The 14,085-nt window shown below is 38.9% G+C and overlaps 1 protein-coding gene across 2 annotated transcripts in view; it reads left to right on the top strand.

Moving 5' to 3' along the window:
* Positions 1-14,085, top strand: part of Myo1d (myosin ID) — a 302,321-nt gene that overhangs the window by 157,129 nt on the left and 131,107 nt on the right. For both annotated transcript variants that reach the window (XM_010642388.2, XM_010642387.2), the window contains exon 17: positions 12,730-12,953. In XM_010642388.2, the coding sequence (XP_010640690.1) occupies positions 12,730-12,953 (224 nt within the window). The remainder of the gene's footprint in view (positions 1-12,729; positions 12,954-14,085) is intronic.

Here is a 14,085-nt window from a genome sequence, read left to right as displayed (position 1 = left end):
AAAATGAAGAAGCAGTTACAAAAGAAAGTTTCTAGTCACTAGTAAATTTTAGAAAAATTGAATAATACCCATAAAGTACTTTAATCATAGTAACAATATATTAGCCTATCAATTTAATGAATTCTTTTTAACTGTTCACATGGTAGATTTTGGAAATAGGCACTTTAATATGTGGCAGCTGAAAATACAAATATGTTACAATAGCCATTCTTCTGGAACTTGCATATAAATAATGTGTGTATGAATTATGTACAGTGATATTACTAAACTGTTATTTATAACAATAAAAAATAGAAAACACCAAAATACCTCACAATAGGGGATTGGTTAAGTGAATTATGTATGCATCTGTCAGAATGAGCACTGTTAGATGGTTCAAGATCACATTACAGGAAGATATTGGATCACATGGGAAAGTAAGCATCACACGTCATTTGATGTTTATTATATGGCCTCAGTTTATAAAAAGATATATGTAGACTTAAAAAGAAAATGAATATACTTGGCCATGTAAAGCTTTTAAAATACAACTTTTGTAATAGAGTATACCACAAACAGTATGAAAATACTTAAACTACCAATGACAAAAAGATGGTTCCTTTAACTTATAAAGAACTCATACAAATTAATAGGATATTGAAACAAAGAGGAAAAGGATACAAGATTGAAATACGCGGGTTACACAAAAGGCTGACAAAATATAAATACATTTGTAAAATAATAGATTCATCAGCAATAAAAGTTGATTGAAAAATTAATCATATTCCTGTTATATTCATCTAAAAGTGTGTTTTCATTTGACTGTTATATAACTTAAGAAACCTCAGTTTGGGGCCAGGGATTTAGTTCAGTGGCACCACGCCTGCTTTTCAGGTATAAGGTCCTGAGTTCGATCCCCAGTACAAAAAAAAATAGAAAAAAGAAACCTCAGTTTTCAAATATTATGTTATAAAATGTTTCTATGGGAAGAAATAGATGAAGTAGTAGGTAATGGGTTTTTCAGATTTATAGGTAGAAGGTTATGTTTCTAGTAGGATTTTCGGTAGCAAAGATAGTTACAGCAAATACGAAGTCTCCACATCACTGAATAAGTCTAGCTTTTCTTCTTACCTAGCATAAGTATGTCCTATTCTTGATTATTTCTCTTACCTGGTAGGTGATAAACCATGCATCCAAACAGCAAACCTGAATACCATCATTTTTTGTCACTTCTATAATTGAGCGATGACCAGTATTGGCCCTCTGATGTAATCCTGTTATATTCGGTTTTGTAAATGTTCAAAAGTATCAGTCCTTAATTAAGGCACATTTACTTATCCTGCAATTCCTCATCTAATCAACTACGATCTAAAATAAAAGAATGAGGACTGGGCATAGTGGTGCACACCTGTAACCCAACTGCTCAGATTCAAGGCCAGCCAGACAATTCAATGAGATCCTATCTCAAAATTTAAAAAATAAAAAGGGATGGGATGTACTCAACACTCCTTGGGTTCAATCCTCAGTATTGCAAAATGAATGGAATGAATGATTATGAAAAAGAGAAAACATGTTTGCCCAAAGTCAAAAAGGGTTATTTTAAAATTATTCTCTTTCTGCAAGATTCTAAAATCCCAGGAAGTATCTTCACCAAGTGTCATTGTACCGAGCCCTGGTAACTGATGGTATATTGAGCTGCAGGGTTCCTTTAAGGAGCACTGGTCTCGATGGAAATTCTGCTGGCACAGTTTTCTGCTGCCCGCAGCCAGAGCCAGAAGCCCAGTAAGAGCTGTGAACATGACTGCACTTTTCTGCAGAAGCAGACTGCAGGGGGTTGAAAACATGATCGTTCCCAAAACCAAGCACTTGCCAGCAAAAATATACTAATGTATGACTTAATGAAATGTACCTCAAATGTATTTCCTGCTCTTACTATTTAATTTGTTTGTTAGTACATGGCTGCAGTACATAATGTTTACACTCCTTGTGTGGAGTTGGCAGAGGCACCTAATACACTCCAATTCCTTCTTTTCATCCTTTATCCATTCCCTCCCATTCTGCTTCCTCCACCTCTTGATCCCTTCCCCTTTGAGAATGATGTCTCCCTACTTCCTATTTTCTATCTTTATTTTTACTCTAGATTCCTCATGTAAGAGAAACAAAATGTTATCTAAGTTTCTGTGTCCATTTATTTCACTTAGCATTATGGTCTCAAGGTGTATTGATTTTTTTATAAATGACAAGTTTGTCTTCATGACAGAGTAGTATTCTATGCTGTATAAATACCACATTTCCTTCTTTATGATAAATTATTAGTAGGAGAAATATAACAGTACAGCACAAATATATGTCAAGAATAAGTGCTCTTAGGGCTGGGGATTTAGCTCAGTGGCACTGTGCCTGCCTCGCAAGCACAAGGTCCTCAGTTTGATCTCTGGTACCAAAAAAAGAATAAGTGCTTTTAAAATACCCATTGTTATGGTGAACACCATGGCATGCATGCCATAGGTTCACCACCACTGGTGTAGGGCAAGTGTCTCAAACAAGACTGGCACACAGTGATAAAGTGATGCTTTCTGTCCTTTCTTTGAAGGGTGGTAACAGTCATCAGACAAAAATCAAAGACCTGGGGTGTCAGTTTCCTCTACTTCATGCATCAGAACCTTTGAAATAGCAGTTTTGAATTTTTGCTCAGTTTCAGTAGCTGGCAAATAGGATGTTGGTCTATGAGTGTATAAATCATCTAGTGTAACATCATCAGTTTACAGGTGAAGAATCTGAAGCAACAGCAGTTTGGCTTGTCCCCCTCCCTAGCAAAAATGCTAGTGTCTTCTTGCAGAGCAAGGCCATTTCTCCAGTGCTGTCCTGGAGCTGTCCATCTGAGAGGTGCTGGACCTCTTAGGAACAGCCAGCCATATTCTGGGGGCTTGAGGAATTCAGCAGACCAAGAAGCTTAGTTACACTGTTGTAATGTTACCAAATCACTAGTGAAACATAATGAATACATTCATCGTGGGGTATTGGTACATATACATACTGATCCTCCCAGATCTTACTTTATGAAAGGTGTTTGAAATCAGAGTTGTTTCCCAGTTAGCTCATAGGCATACTTGGTTTTGGGGGGATACCATAGGTTTCTACAGAAACCACAGGTACAGAATGCATTTGACAAATACTTGTAAAATAAAGGAAAGAAAACCCACTGAATTGTAGGCATATCCATAATCATTGTGGTTATAGGCACCAACAAAAACTGAGGGGGGAAATAATCCAAATGCCAGTACTGGGCTAGGGTTGTAGCTTAGTAGTAAACTGCTTGCCCAGCATGTGTGAAGCCCTGGGTTCACTCTCCTGTGGTGGTGATGGAAGACAGTATTTCAACTTTTTTTAAAAAATTATAATGATCATTTCACTTATATGAGAAAAAACTTTTGAGACAGGGTGTCGCTCTGTAGCTCAGGCTGTCCTTGAGCTCACTGTGTAGCCCGGGCTGGCCTCGAATTCACAGCAATCCTGCTGCCCCAGCCTCCTGAATGTTGGGATTACAGGTGTGCGCCACCACACCTGGCTACATGAATTTGTTAGTAATATATTCTGTAATAACTTTTCTCTATCATTTAAGTACACTTGTTTAGTTGTTTTATTCTAAAATAATGGTAGGTTTACAAAAAGTTGCAAGATTAGCTTAAACAATTTCTATATATGTTCCCTTCATCTAGATGTCCCAAATGTTAAAACTCTATTAGAACTACTTTATCATATTTGGTCTTGGTTCTCTCTTACTTTGTGTATATTTGTAGGTATATAAGTATACACACACAGCCATATCTGTATACAGGTATATCTATATTTGTTTATGCAGTTGGATTCTTAACTATTTAAGAATAATTTACAACTAGTATAATCGATTTTTAAACTAAAAATAATTTGCAACTAGTTTATCTCAGTTTGCTAAAAAGAAAGTGTGTATTATCTGTTTCTCTTTTGTAAAATTTTTTTTGGTCTATGTCTTCTACTGAGTGGCTACTTTGAAGATAATGCTACACAGCATGGTAACTTGTGATTGTTTGGTTATGAAATTTTGGAATAGTTTTTCATAAAATAAAATAGTAATATTTCTCTTTAAAGACTATCAAGCTGGGCTTGGTGGCACACACCTGTAATCCCAGTAGTCAGGATGCTGAGGCAGAAGGATCACCACATGTTTGAGGCCACCTTAGGCTACACAGTGAGCTCAAGGCCAGCCAGGATTACATAGTGAAACCCTGTCTCAAAAAAAATTAAAAAATAATAATTTGCAGACATAGTGCCCCTTTACGCTAATACTTCTGTATTTGCTAAAAACAAGGATATTCTCCATAAAACATTTGCCAAAATCAGGAGACTAGTGCTGATACCATACTATTTTCTAAGAGTTTACTCAATTCAAGAGTGTGTCTTTCCTTTAAAAAAAAAGTATGCTAAAAATGGTTCAATAAGACACCCCACTTCCCATGCTGCTATGACTTTTAATTAGCTTAGAGTTAATTAGCTTAGAGTTTTTGAGTGATCTAGGGAACCATTCAAAATGGAGATCATTTGCAAGCATCTGATGTAAAGATGGACTGGATTATTTCTTTGAGGAGACAAAGTTTAAAAATCCCTAGATAGCTCAATGGACTGCTCTAAAACCCAAGCACTTGATCCAAACCCTGTAGTTTCATATCAGAAAGCAGCTTGGGGATATCCTTGACCTGAAACATTTTAAACATTAACCTTTAATCTACCTTTTCTTCCAAGAAAATAAAACCAAACAAAAGCAAGCAGTCTTCATTATAGTGTCACAGAATTTTAAAAAAGAAATGAACAAGAATGAATCTTGAAATGTCTAGAATTATAAAACCCATTAACTGAACCAATTTTATTTTCACTTATCTGCAAAATAATTGCAGTTTAGGCTTTGATAGAGTTATTGTTGAGCTGTTCTTCTGATAGTATTGAACAAGGAGGCTGTCAGATCTCATCTTCATCACAGGGAAGAAATCACTAATAAGTAACAAAGGTAAGAGATCTGGACAAGGCCAAATATAAAATGTGTGTGTTCCAAATGATGGATTAAATGAGCGAACTTCTTGGCAAGTTAGTTTCTCAGACCATGGCAAGGCAGCTCAGAAACGATCATTAGAGAAGTTACATTCCATATTCATATCCATCACCCCCGTCACGATAGTTAAATTCATCAGAACAGCTTATCATGACCAACTTACATGTGCTTCTCTGTGTGTCTCTTCTTTAATGGTTTCACATTTGTTCATTAGCTAAGGATTTGGTTATCTCGTTGCTTCTTGGATTTCCCCTAGGTCATCTCAAACTAATAGTAATTTATTTATAAAACTAAGGGCTTTCATTCAGGAATTACACTAAAGATCTATAAATTATATTCACTGGATCTTATTTTCTTTTTGACACATTATTATCTGTTGTTCTGGTTAAAAGAAACATGGGCACCCACATTTTGAAAATAACACATTAGGTTTTTATTCATTTTGTTCCTCATAGAGACATTTGAGTGGAGCAGCAATAACTCTTCATTGAGGCTTACTTTAAAATAACTCTCAGGAGAGGCCACGCCTTCTTAATCAGTCATGAATTATCCCAAATTGGATGCAACTGTCATTCTATTCTTTTTTTTTTTCAGCTTTAATTGAGTTTATTGGTACATTTTAGGGATACAGTACAGTTACATTTATTGTTGGGATCTTGTACCTCTACATGACAAGTCTTGATTCTCATTTTTTCCCCTTACCTCTGCCCTCCCTTCACCCCCTCCTCCCCTCCCCATCTACAAACACTTTATTTCCATCTTTTCATTATCTCACATTTTTTTCTTGCAACTGTCATTCTAAATTGGATGACCTATGAGGCTATCAAAAAGAAATTTTGTGTATTTTACAGTTGGCCTGGAGTTTACAGTGGTAACTAAACTGTCCTCTACTACTACCACTACCACTGTTTAACAACCTGTCAGAAACTGCCAGCATAATGATGTAGGGAATTTAAGGGTAGAAATGGAAGAAAGACACTTGTAAAAGCTCTCTGAGTATCAAAAGCCTGGGAAGATAGACATTTTGTAGTTTCTGGTTGTAGAAGCCAGAGACTGTCCACATCAGAGTACGGGACAGCTATGAGGTGATTTGTACTGATAAAAAGACAACCCAACATCCACAATGACTGGAACAAAAACAGGAAAACACTTGGAGAACTGGGGCTGGAAGGAAAGTGCTTGATTCTGATACTAAACCAGGGATACATGATTGACTTCTTATAGAATGTAATCTAGAATCCTGATCTTTTGTGAAACATAGTTTCTCTTTAATGGCTGCCAGATGTTGCTTTGAAACACCTGACTAAGGAGAAGTATGCACCACTAGAAAAAAATGGCAGAATTAAGATGGCACTGGCTAAACTAATTTAAGATGGCATTTACCATCTGGCTAAACCTGACAGTTATGTTTATAGCTGCTTTCAACACCTCTGAAAGAGCAGTAAAGGAATACAAGGCAGATAACCCTACAAGGACAAACAAAACATAGAGCAAAAAAACAGACAAGACTCAGCAGCATAGTTTTGGAAGTGAACAAGTAATTCCCCCAAGCAGGCAGGAAAGTATCTGAAAATCTAAGTGCATACAGAGGAGGAGGCAGAGAAGCAAGAGAAGTCATTGACCAAAGGGCTATATTGAAAGATTCAGGAATAGGAAGGACTGGGCACCTCTGTAGAAGGGTGAGGGGTACAAATGGAGGAAGAGGTTGGTTTAAAATCTGCACAAAGAAGAATTAGACTGCCAGGTCACCTCTCAAACCCCACAGACCTGGGTGACTATCTCAGTCTCATTCTGATAGATGGAATACACTTTACTGTATGGATAAATTGAACAAGACAATCTCTGGGCTTAGGGACACCAGGCTTAGTGTAAGAGAGGGGTCAGATACCATATTGAAACCAAGGATATTAAAGTGTAAATACTGAAGATTAAATCCCCAACCCCACCAATTCCTTGTCACCCTGAGAATTCTGAAAGCAAACGAAAACATTTTATCTTAAATGTTTACCTCTTTCATGAGAGTCTTCAATTGAACTGTCAGGGCTGCCTCAATGTCCTGAATCAAATCAAAACATATACCTTTCATGGTCATTTTGACTTTGGAAAAGAGCCAGAAATTGCACAGTGTCCAGATCCTATGTATAAGGTGAACGAGGACACACCATAATGTTTTTATTTGACAGAAATTACTATAAATGTTTTGAATCAATGTGAAGACAACCACAAAAAGAAACTCACAAAGGAGGACTTCCAGTACTGCTTCAGAAGGTACCAAGAACAACAGAAAAAGTATATTCAAAGTGAGAGGGAGTATTTTGAAGGGAATTAAAGGCAATATGTTTTTTACTGTAATACATTTTATTTTTTTTTAAATACCATATTTTTATCACACTGTATAGAGTCTGGGAAGGAGAATTGAGAGTACTGGGAGGAGTGGAGACAAGTTGAACTCAGTAGAATGATGAGGGCTGGTCACACTGAGAAGGTAACAGTTGAGCAAAGATACAGATGGTTTGAGGAAGTTAGCCATGTGACATCTGAGGGAAGATCATTCCAGGCAGTGGAAACAGCTAACACAGAGGTTCTGTGACAAGAGGGTACCTGGCCTGTTTAGGATACAGCAGGGGGCCATTGTGCCTGGGGTGAGCCAGGGAGAGACCCATGGGAGACAGAGCAGGAAGAAAACACTGCCAGGTCACTCGGTTCATGTAGGCCATTGGAGTGACCGTGGCTTTTACTCTGGGGCAATGGAGAGCCACAGCAGAGTTCTGAGCCAAGAAGTGGCATGATGTGACTTTGAACATAAGAGGGTCACTCTGGCTGTACTGTGGGAGCTGGCACCTAAATAGGAAGGAGGTTGCAGTGTTGCAGAACTCCAGTGTTCTGTGTAAACACAGATGTCCCTTCAGCACCTCTGTGATAGTTCCTCTTGATTGCTAATGTGATTGCCTTGAGAAACACCTGCGAGACTAGTAAAGCACATGTCTGGGGTGAGTCTAGGTGGGCCACAGGGGAGTGACCTTAGGAATTTTACCTGGCCCCTAGCCCCTTCCTCTCTGGCTCTTTGACTCTGCTTCCTGGCTGCCATGAGTTGAGCAGCTTTCCTCCATCACACCATGTTTCTTGGTGCCCGCCAGCCTTGGGCCAAAAGTCCTAAAACTGAGCCAAAATAAATCTCTTCTTTCAATTGTGTGTTTTGTCCCAGCAGTGGTAAGGTGACTAAAATAGCCTCTTACCCTCTTTTTTATCTGGCAAGTGGCTGCTGACCTCTCCTCTGTCAGCCTGCTCTCTACCTTCCGTTCTCTGCTTGATGTCCTCCAGCTCCCACTCCTGCTGCCATCACATCCTAAAGCACATAGTGCCTGGCTGGTTCCACTTGGGGTGTTAACGCAGCCGTAACTAGGGATCCCTTTGGCTCTTTTGTTGTTTGTTGAGCCACTCAGGCATGTGCAAATAACTATTAAGCATTTGTTTATGGAACATGGCATTGAATTTTCTGCTTTCTGAAGCTTTGTCATCAGGCAGAGTCCTCTATGGAGGTAAGTCAAGCAGAAAAAACTTTGTGTGGCTCTCATAAAACCCAACAGTTTAAGCATCTTTAAACAAAGAAGAGAAATGGAAAAATCTGCGTTATACCTTAAGTTCAACCTGCAAATGCTTGGTGGAAAAATCAGCAGCAACTTTTCCCCCATGAAGATACACAAATTTTTATGGGAGCATAAGCTATTTAAACCAAATATATTTACATAAGGGCAAATACACCAACTGTAAGTGCAGAGTATTTATTTCCTACCAAATTGTGTGAGATTAACAAACATCAAATGTAAAAGCAACAAATATGACATCAATCCTGAAACCAAAAAAAGATACACCTTTGTGCTGTAAACTTTAAGAAGTATTATTGAAGGGCTGGGGATTTAGCTCAGCGATTCGGTGGCCTGCCTTGCAAGCGCAAGGACCCGAATTCAATCTCCAGTACCAAAAAAAAAAAGTATTATTGAGAAAATGAAAAATTGGACCAAATTAAAGAAAATGTGTTGAAAACTCAATATATTCTTCAAAAGGAAAATGGAACATGAAGGTGCAGGAGGGAATTCAGAGAAGTCTCATGCTTTAACAGTGTTAGCATTAAGAACAGAGGTCCACCAGGGAAAAGCCTTGGAACTTCCACTGCTTAGCTGGGGATGCTTTCTTCCATCAAGAGACTTCTTCCCCAGGCAAGAAGACCTGGCAGAGTTTGCCATATTTCCTTAAAATAAGTGGGCAAGAAATGGGGGAAGCATCTGCTAATAGTAATTGTTACAGCTGAACCAAGAAAAGTTCCACGAGGCATGGAAAAAAATGTACCAAGCCAAAATGCGCAATGCCCCAAACTCAGTGAAGCCTTTTTTCCTTAGAATGAAGGAAAGGCTTCAGGGGAAGATACCCAAAGCCCTAGGTCCCTTCCCACTGGAAAGCTGAAAGACCAAGTAAAACTTACAGACCATGGACGTGCCCTCCATCGTCTAGGTGGAAGAATAAAATAAGAACCATTCAAGTGCTACTTGGGACAGATGGTAGGCCAAGAATGAATGGAGCACATTTGTTAGTTTCCAGGTCACACTAGTATGTGACTAAAGCAAAAAAAAAAAAACCCAACATACAAAAAGAGGGAGGGAGGAGGGAAAGAAAAGGAAAAGTGGCACAGCCTACTAAACAGAGAGACTTTCAGATAGTCACAGCAGCCTCCGCCAGTGGTGGTGAACCTGTGGCACATGTGCCACAGCGGGCAGTTTGTATCATTGAAAGCTCTAAAAGGTTCATCATCACTGGCCTACAATTACTGAGCACTGACTACCCACCAGGCATCATTGATAGTGCTTTGTGTGTCTTAACTCCATTAATTCTCACAACACCATAAGGTAAGCATGGTTATTATCCTCGTTTCACAGATAAGAACTCTAGGGCACAGGAGGGTGGAGAGGCTTACCCCAGTCTACCCAGCTGGGAGGAGTGGGGCCAGGATTGGGGCAGAGGCATCCTGTGTTTGGATCTTGTTCTCAGCTACTCTCTGCTTTGCCCCAGGAAATACAACATTTTAGACAATTGCTTTATTCTCTTAAGGAAATTAAGCAGAATAGAAATTTATTGGCTATATGCCTTTTCTTCAAAGCTACTAGAAGGAAGAAAACTGAGAAAAAGAAAGATAAGCACTCAGGAGTCCATGTGGAGTAGTTTAAAATCTCCCAGGACAAGAACTATGCAGAGAGTCTAAAGAACACAAGGATGTGGGGACTATAAAATTGTAGTATGCCTGACAGTTGCAAATAGTATTGCTGGCCGTTTGATGGTCTATAAGAGCAACTAGCAAAAATAGCAGTAGGTATAGTAGAAAATAAAGCAAATTTATTTTAAAAATTTATCTGTAGTTCCTAACTGTAGGGAAATACAAATTTAGATGACAGAGTAAAGGAAGACTAGCCATACTCCTTAGCAAATGAACCAAATTTATATGTAACATATAGTATAATAGGATACATATATGGATTACCTATTGAATACATAATATTATTATAATATATGTAATAATGTAAATACTATGACTTGAAATTCCAATGAATTATCATTGGAATGACAGAAAGAAGAAGCATAAGAATGATGAGAAGACAGCTGAAAGTGCAACTTCTGTAATTTGGATAATTTCTAAAAAGAAAAAATAACTACCTGTGGGTGTTATTTATAACTGTGACAAATATCAGAATAAACTGCTGCAACAGTTTGTATAGAATAAGACTGTGAGGCAGGAGCTAGATTAGGTGGGTGAGGAAAAGAGCTACTTTATTTTATTAGAAGCATTTTTGTGGTATTTACTTCTTTTCCACTCCACAAAACTTAAACCAAAATCACAGATGAAAATTTAGAGACTGTCCTTAAAAAAATACTTACTAAATGTTTTTTTTAAGAATCACTAAAGAATCAAACCCCCCCAAAAAAACAAATTTTAACAAAAAGCTGTGTAAAACACTTCTTGGAAATTAAAGATTGATTTTCTAAATAGATGTGTTCCCAGGGAGTCTTAATTTCCTTTACCTTAAGGGAAAAAAAAAAAGCCACAAACAGTATGGAACTTTAAAAATGTGTTTTGTCTAAGAATTTGAATCATACACTTCTACCCTCTAATTGTATTTTTTAGATATTAAAAGAAATATTAAGAAAGGAAAAGAAGGGCCTTTATTTTAGCACTTAGGTGGAGGCGCAGCACAGCCATCTGTACAGCACATTCAGCTACCAGGAAGAGAGCCGCTTAGCCATGCCAGTGCCACGTGAGACAGACACGGAGAGTTCTCATTGCCTCATTGTCCTTAAATAATCTGTTCACATGTAGACCCTGGATTCCCATCAGATTGCTCATATGCCATGTTCCCCTTATATACCATGGATTTTCTTGGCTCCGTGGGATCCCTTGACAACCTCCCCCATGCTGTGTATGAACAAATCTGTCTTTATAATACCACTAGCTGAAACGGGAGAACATGGCAAGCCCGTGGTGCACATTTAAGTATGCAATTAAATAAACCCAAAACAACTGAATAAAGGAGGCAGTGTTCAAGTCTTTCAAGAGAAATTGGTGGGCACAGATGGGGATTTTAGAAGAAATTAAAGAAACTGTGGGGAGTCTGGAGAACCCATCCTGTGGTCTTTGAATTGGAGGTTGAAAATCTTGGCCCTTTCAGGTCAGGGATGAGGGAGGGAAATAATACAAAGAACCTATGAACCAGAGTGGTTATTTAAGGTGCAGCAGTAAATAGCACCTGCAGCATAGTGGGGGTGGGTGCACATTTATCAAAGAAAGCAGAGTGGCATGGGGCCATAGAGACTCTGGTAGCAGAAAATAATACAAAAGGGGTCATGCTGGAAATACTGCAGAAGAAAGTAAATTTAGCAGTTGAAAGGACATAGAGGGAAGTGGCCAGTGCTGAAGATTACATCAAACTTGTTTTTGTTCAAGAGGCTGACAAGTGTGACCACCTCGACACAGGATCCTGAAAACGAAAAAGTATCTCTAGTTTCATGCTTGGATGAAGTTGGCACTGATACATTTATAAGTTGTCTGCAAGATTTCTAAGTGTTGGAAAACTCATAATGAGGATTCAGATGGTGGTAATCTCTTTTACCCTTTTCTTATATGGATTATATTTAATCCATATAACTCCTAGGAAGTCCACTTCAAGCCTTGGAAGAAAGAATGCACAGACCGTATATGAATCAGTCTGTAAATCCAAATAATACACTCGTAGCCAGTGTGTATAATCTGTGAAGCTAGGTCTCACAAGGAAACTCTAGGTACTTACTTTGTTTGGCTATGGCTCATCTTGCTTTCCTTTAACATTCCTGAAATAGTTATCCATGGACATTTGCACTTTGGCTTTCTTCTTTTCACGACAATAAAGTCAGAACAAGACTACTTCAAACTCAATAAATACACTCCTATGTGGAATGAGCCCTTTGATGCCTGAAAAAACTGACATGAGTCCCAGCGCCATCTGTTGGTGGCAGATAGAATTGAATGCTGTGGCTCGGGCTGGTGGGTGTGGGTCCCCTGCAGTTAGGCAAAGGAGCTTCTGTAATGTCAAAGTCACTACTCAGCCAGCCAGCAACGTTTTCCTTGCTCTTTGTCTATTGTGCAGGTGTGGCGGGGTACCCTGGCCCGCATGCGGTACAAGAGGACAAAGGCTGCCCTGACCATAATTAGGTACTACCGGCGCTACAAAGTGAAGTCGTACATCCAAGAGGTGGCCAGACGCTTCCAGGGCATCAAGACCATGAAAGACTACGGGAAGCACGTGAAGTGGCCCACCCCTCCTAAAGTGCTGCGTCGCTTTGAGGAATCCCTACAGGCCATTTTCAATAGGTAAGAATTTGCTGGCATGTGCCACATCCATTCACGGCAGCACGAGCCTCAAATCCTAGACTATGATATTGGCTGAGCTCTTTGCTATTATGATGTTTATCTTTCCTTTCTACCTTTAGTTTCATAGATTTTTACTTTCGAAGGGTATCTGCTTACTTCTAAAACTGATAGAACTGTCAACAGTAGCTGCAGCTGCATGCCTGGACCCCTAGGTCTAAGCTGCATTTAAGATGAGGCACTAGCATGCTACCTCTACTTTCTGTTATTAGGGGGAAAAAGAGAGAGAGAAAGGGAGAGAGGAAAGGAAGGAAAGGACCTGTTTCTTAGATTCACCCCATGTAACTCAGACTAGCAGATCCATTGATCCTTCCAGAGCAGCAGTGCTCAATCTGGCTGTGCCTCAGGCCCATGGAGTTTATGAACCACTACAGGCCCAGCCCACCTCCAGACAGTCCTGTTTGATGGAACTGGGGGCAAGGCCAGGCACAGGCCTTGTAGAGTTTCCCAAGTGGTTTTAAAGTTCAGCCAGGAGCAAAAAATAGAGCAAGCTATTTTTTAAATAAACATCCATGTAAAATTTGCCATCTTCCCGGCTGAACTTCATATGTATGACCTGCCCTGAATCTGAATCTGTCCTTGCAGAAGTCCTTTCTCTTCTCTTTTGAGCGTGTTACCAGTGTACACCAAATATACAGCTGGCTCTCCATACCCATGGAGCATTGGTTCCATCATTCCCTGTGAATACTAAAATCTGTAGCTATAGATGCTCAAGTTCCTTATATAAAATAGTATATAGTATTTGCATATAACCTACACACATCTTCATACATACTTTAATCTCTGAATTATTTATAATACCTAATGCAATGTAAGTGATGTGTAAATAGTCATTATGCTGTATTGTTTAGAGAATAATGACGAGAAAAAATGTCTGCATGTGTTCAAGAATCACATTATAGGCCTAACCCAAAGTCAATTGAATCTGTAGATATGGAACCTGTAGATAAAGAGTGCTGACTATATCTAGCTCTGCCTTAGATACGGCCATCTAATCCCATACACTAAGCCAGCAGTGCTCAAATGTAATAATATGGTATCATTTTTACAGAGAACACCAATTTATATCCAGAAC

Source organism: Fukomys damarensis, unplaced genomic scaffold (assembly GCF_012274545.1).
Source record: "Fukomys damarensis isolate Sample0158 unplaced genomic scaffold, DMR_v1.0_HiC HiC_scaffold_13, whole genome shotgun sequence".
Lineage (NCBI taxonomy): Eukaryota > Metazoa > Chordata > Mammalia > Rodentia > Bathyergidae > Fukomys > Fukomys damarensis.
This window is presented reverse-complemented; position numbering and strand designations above follow the sequence as displayed.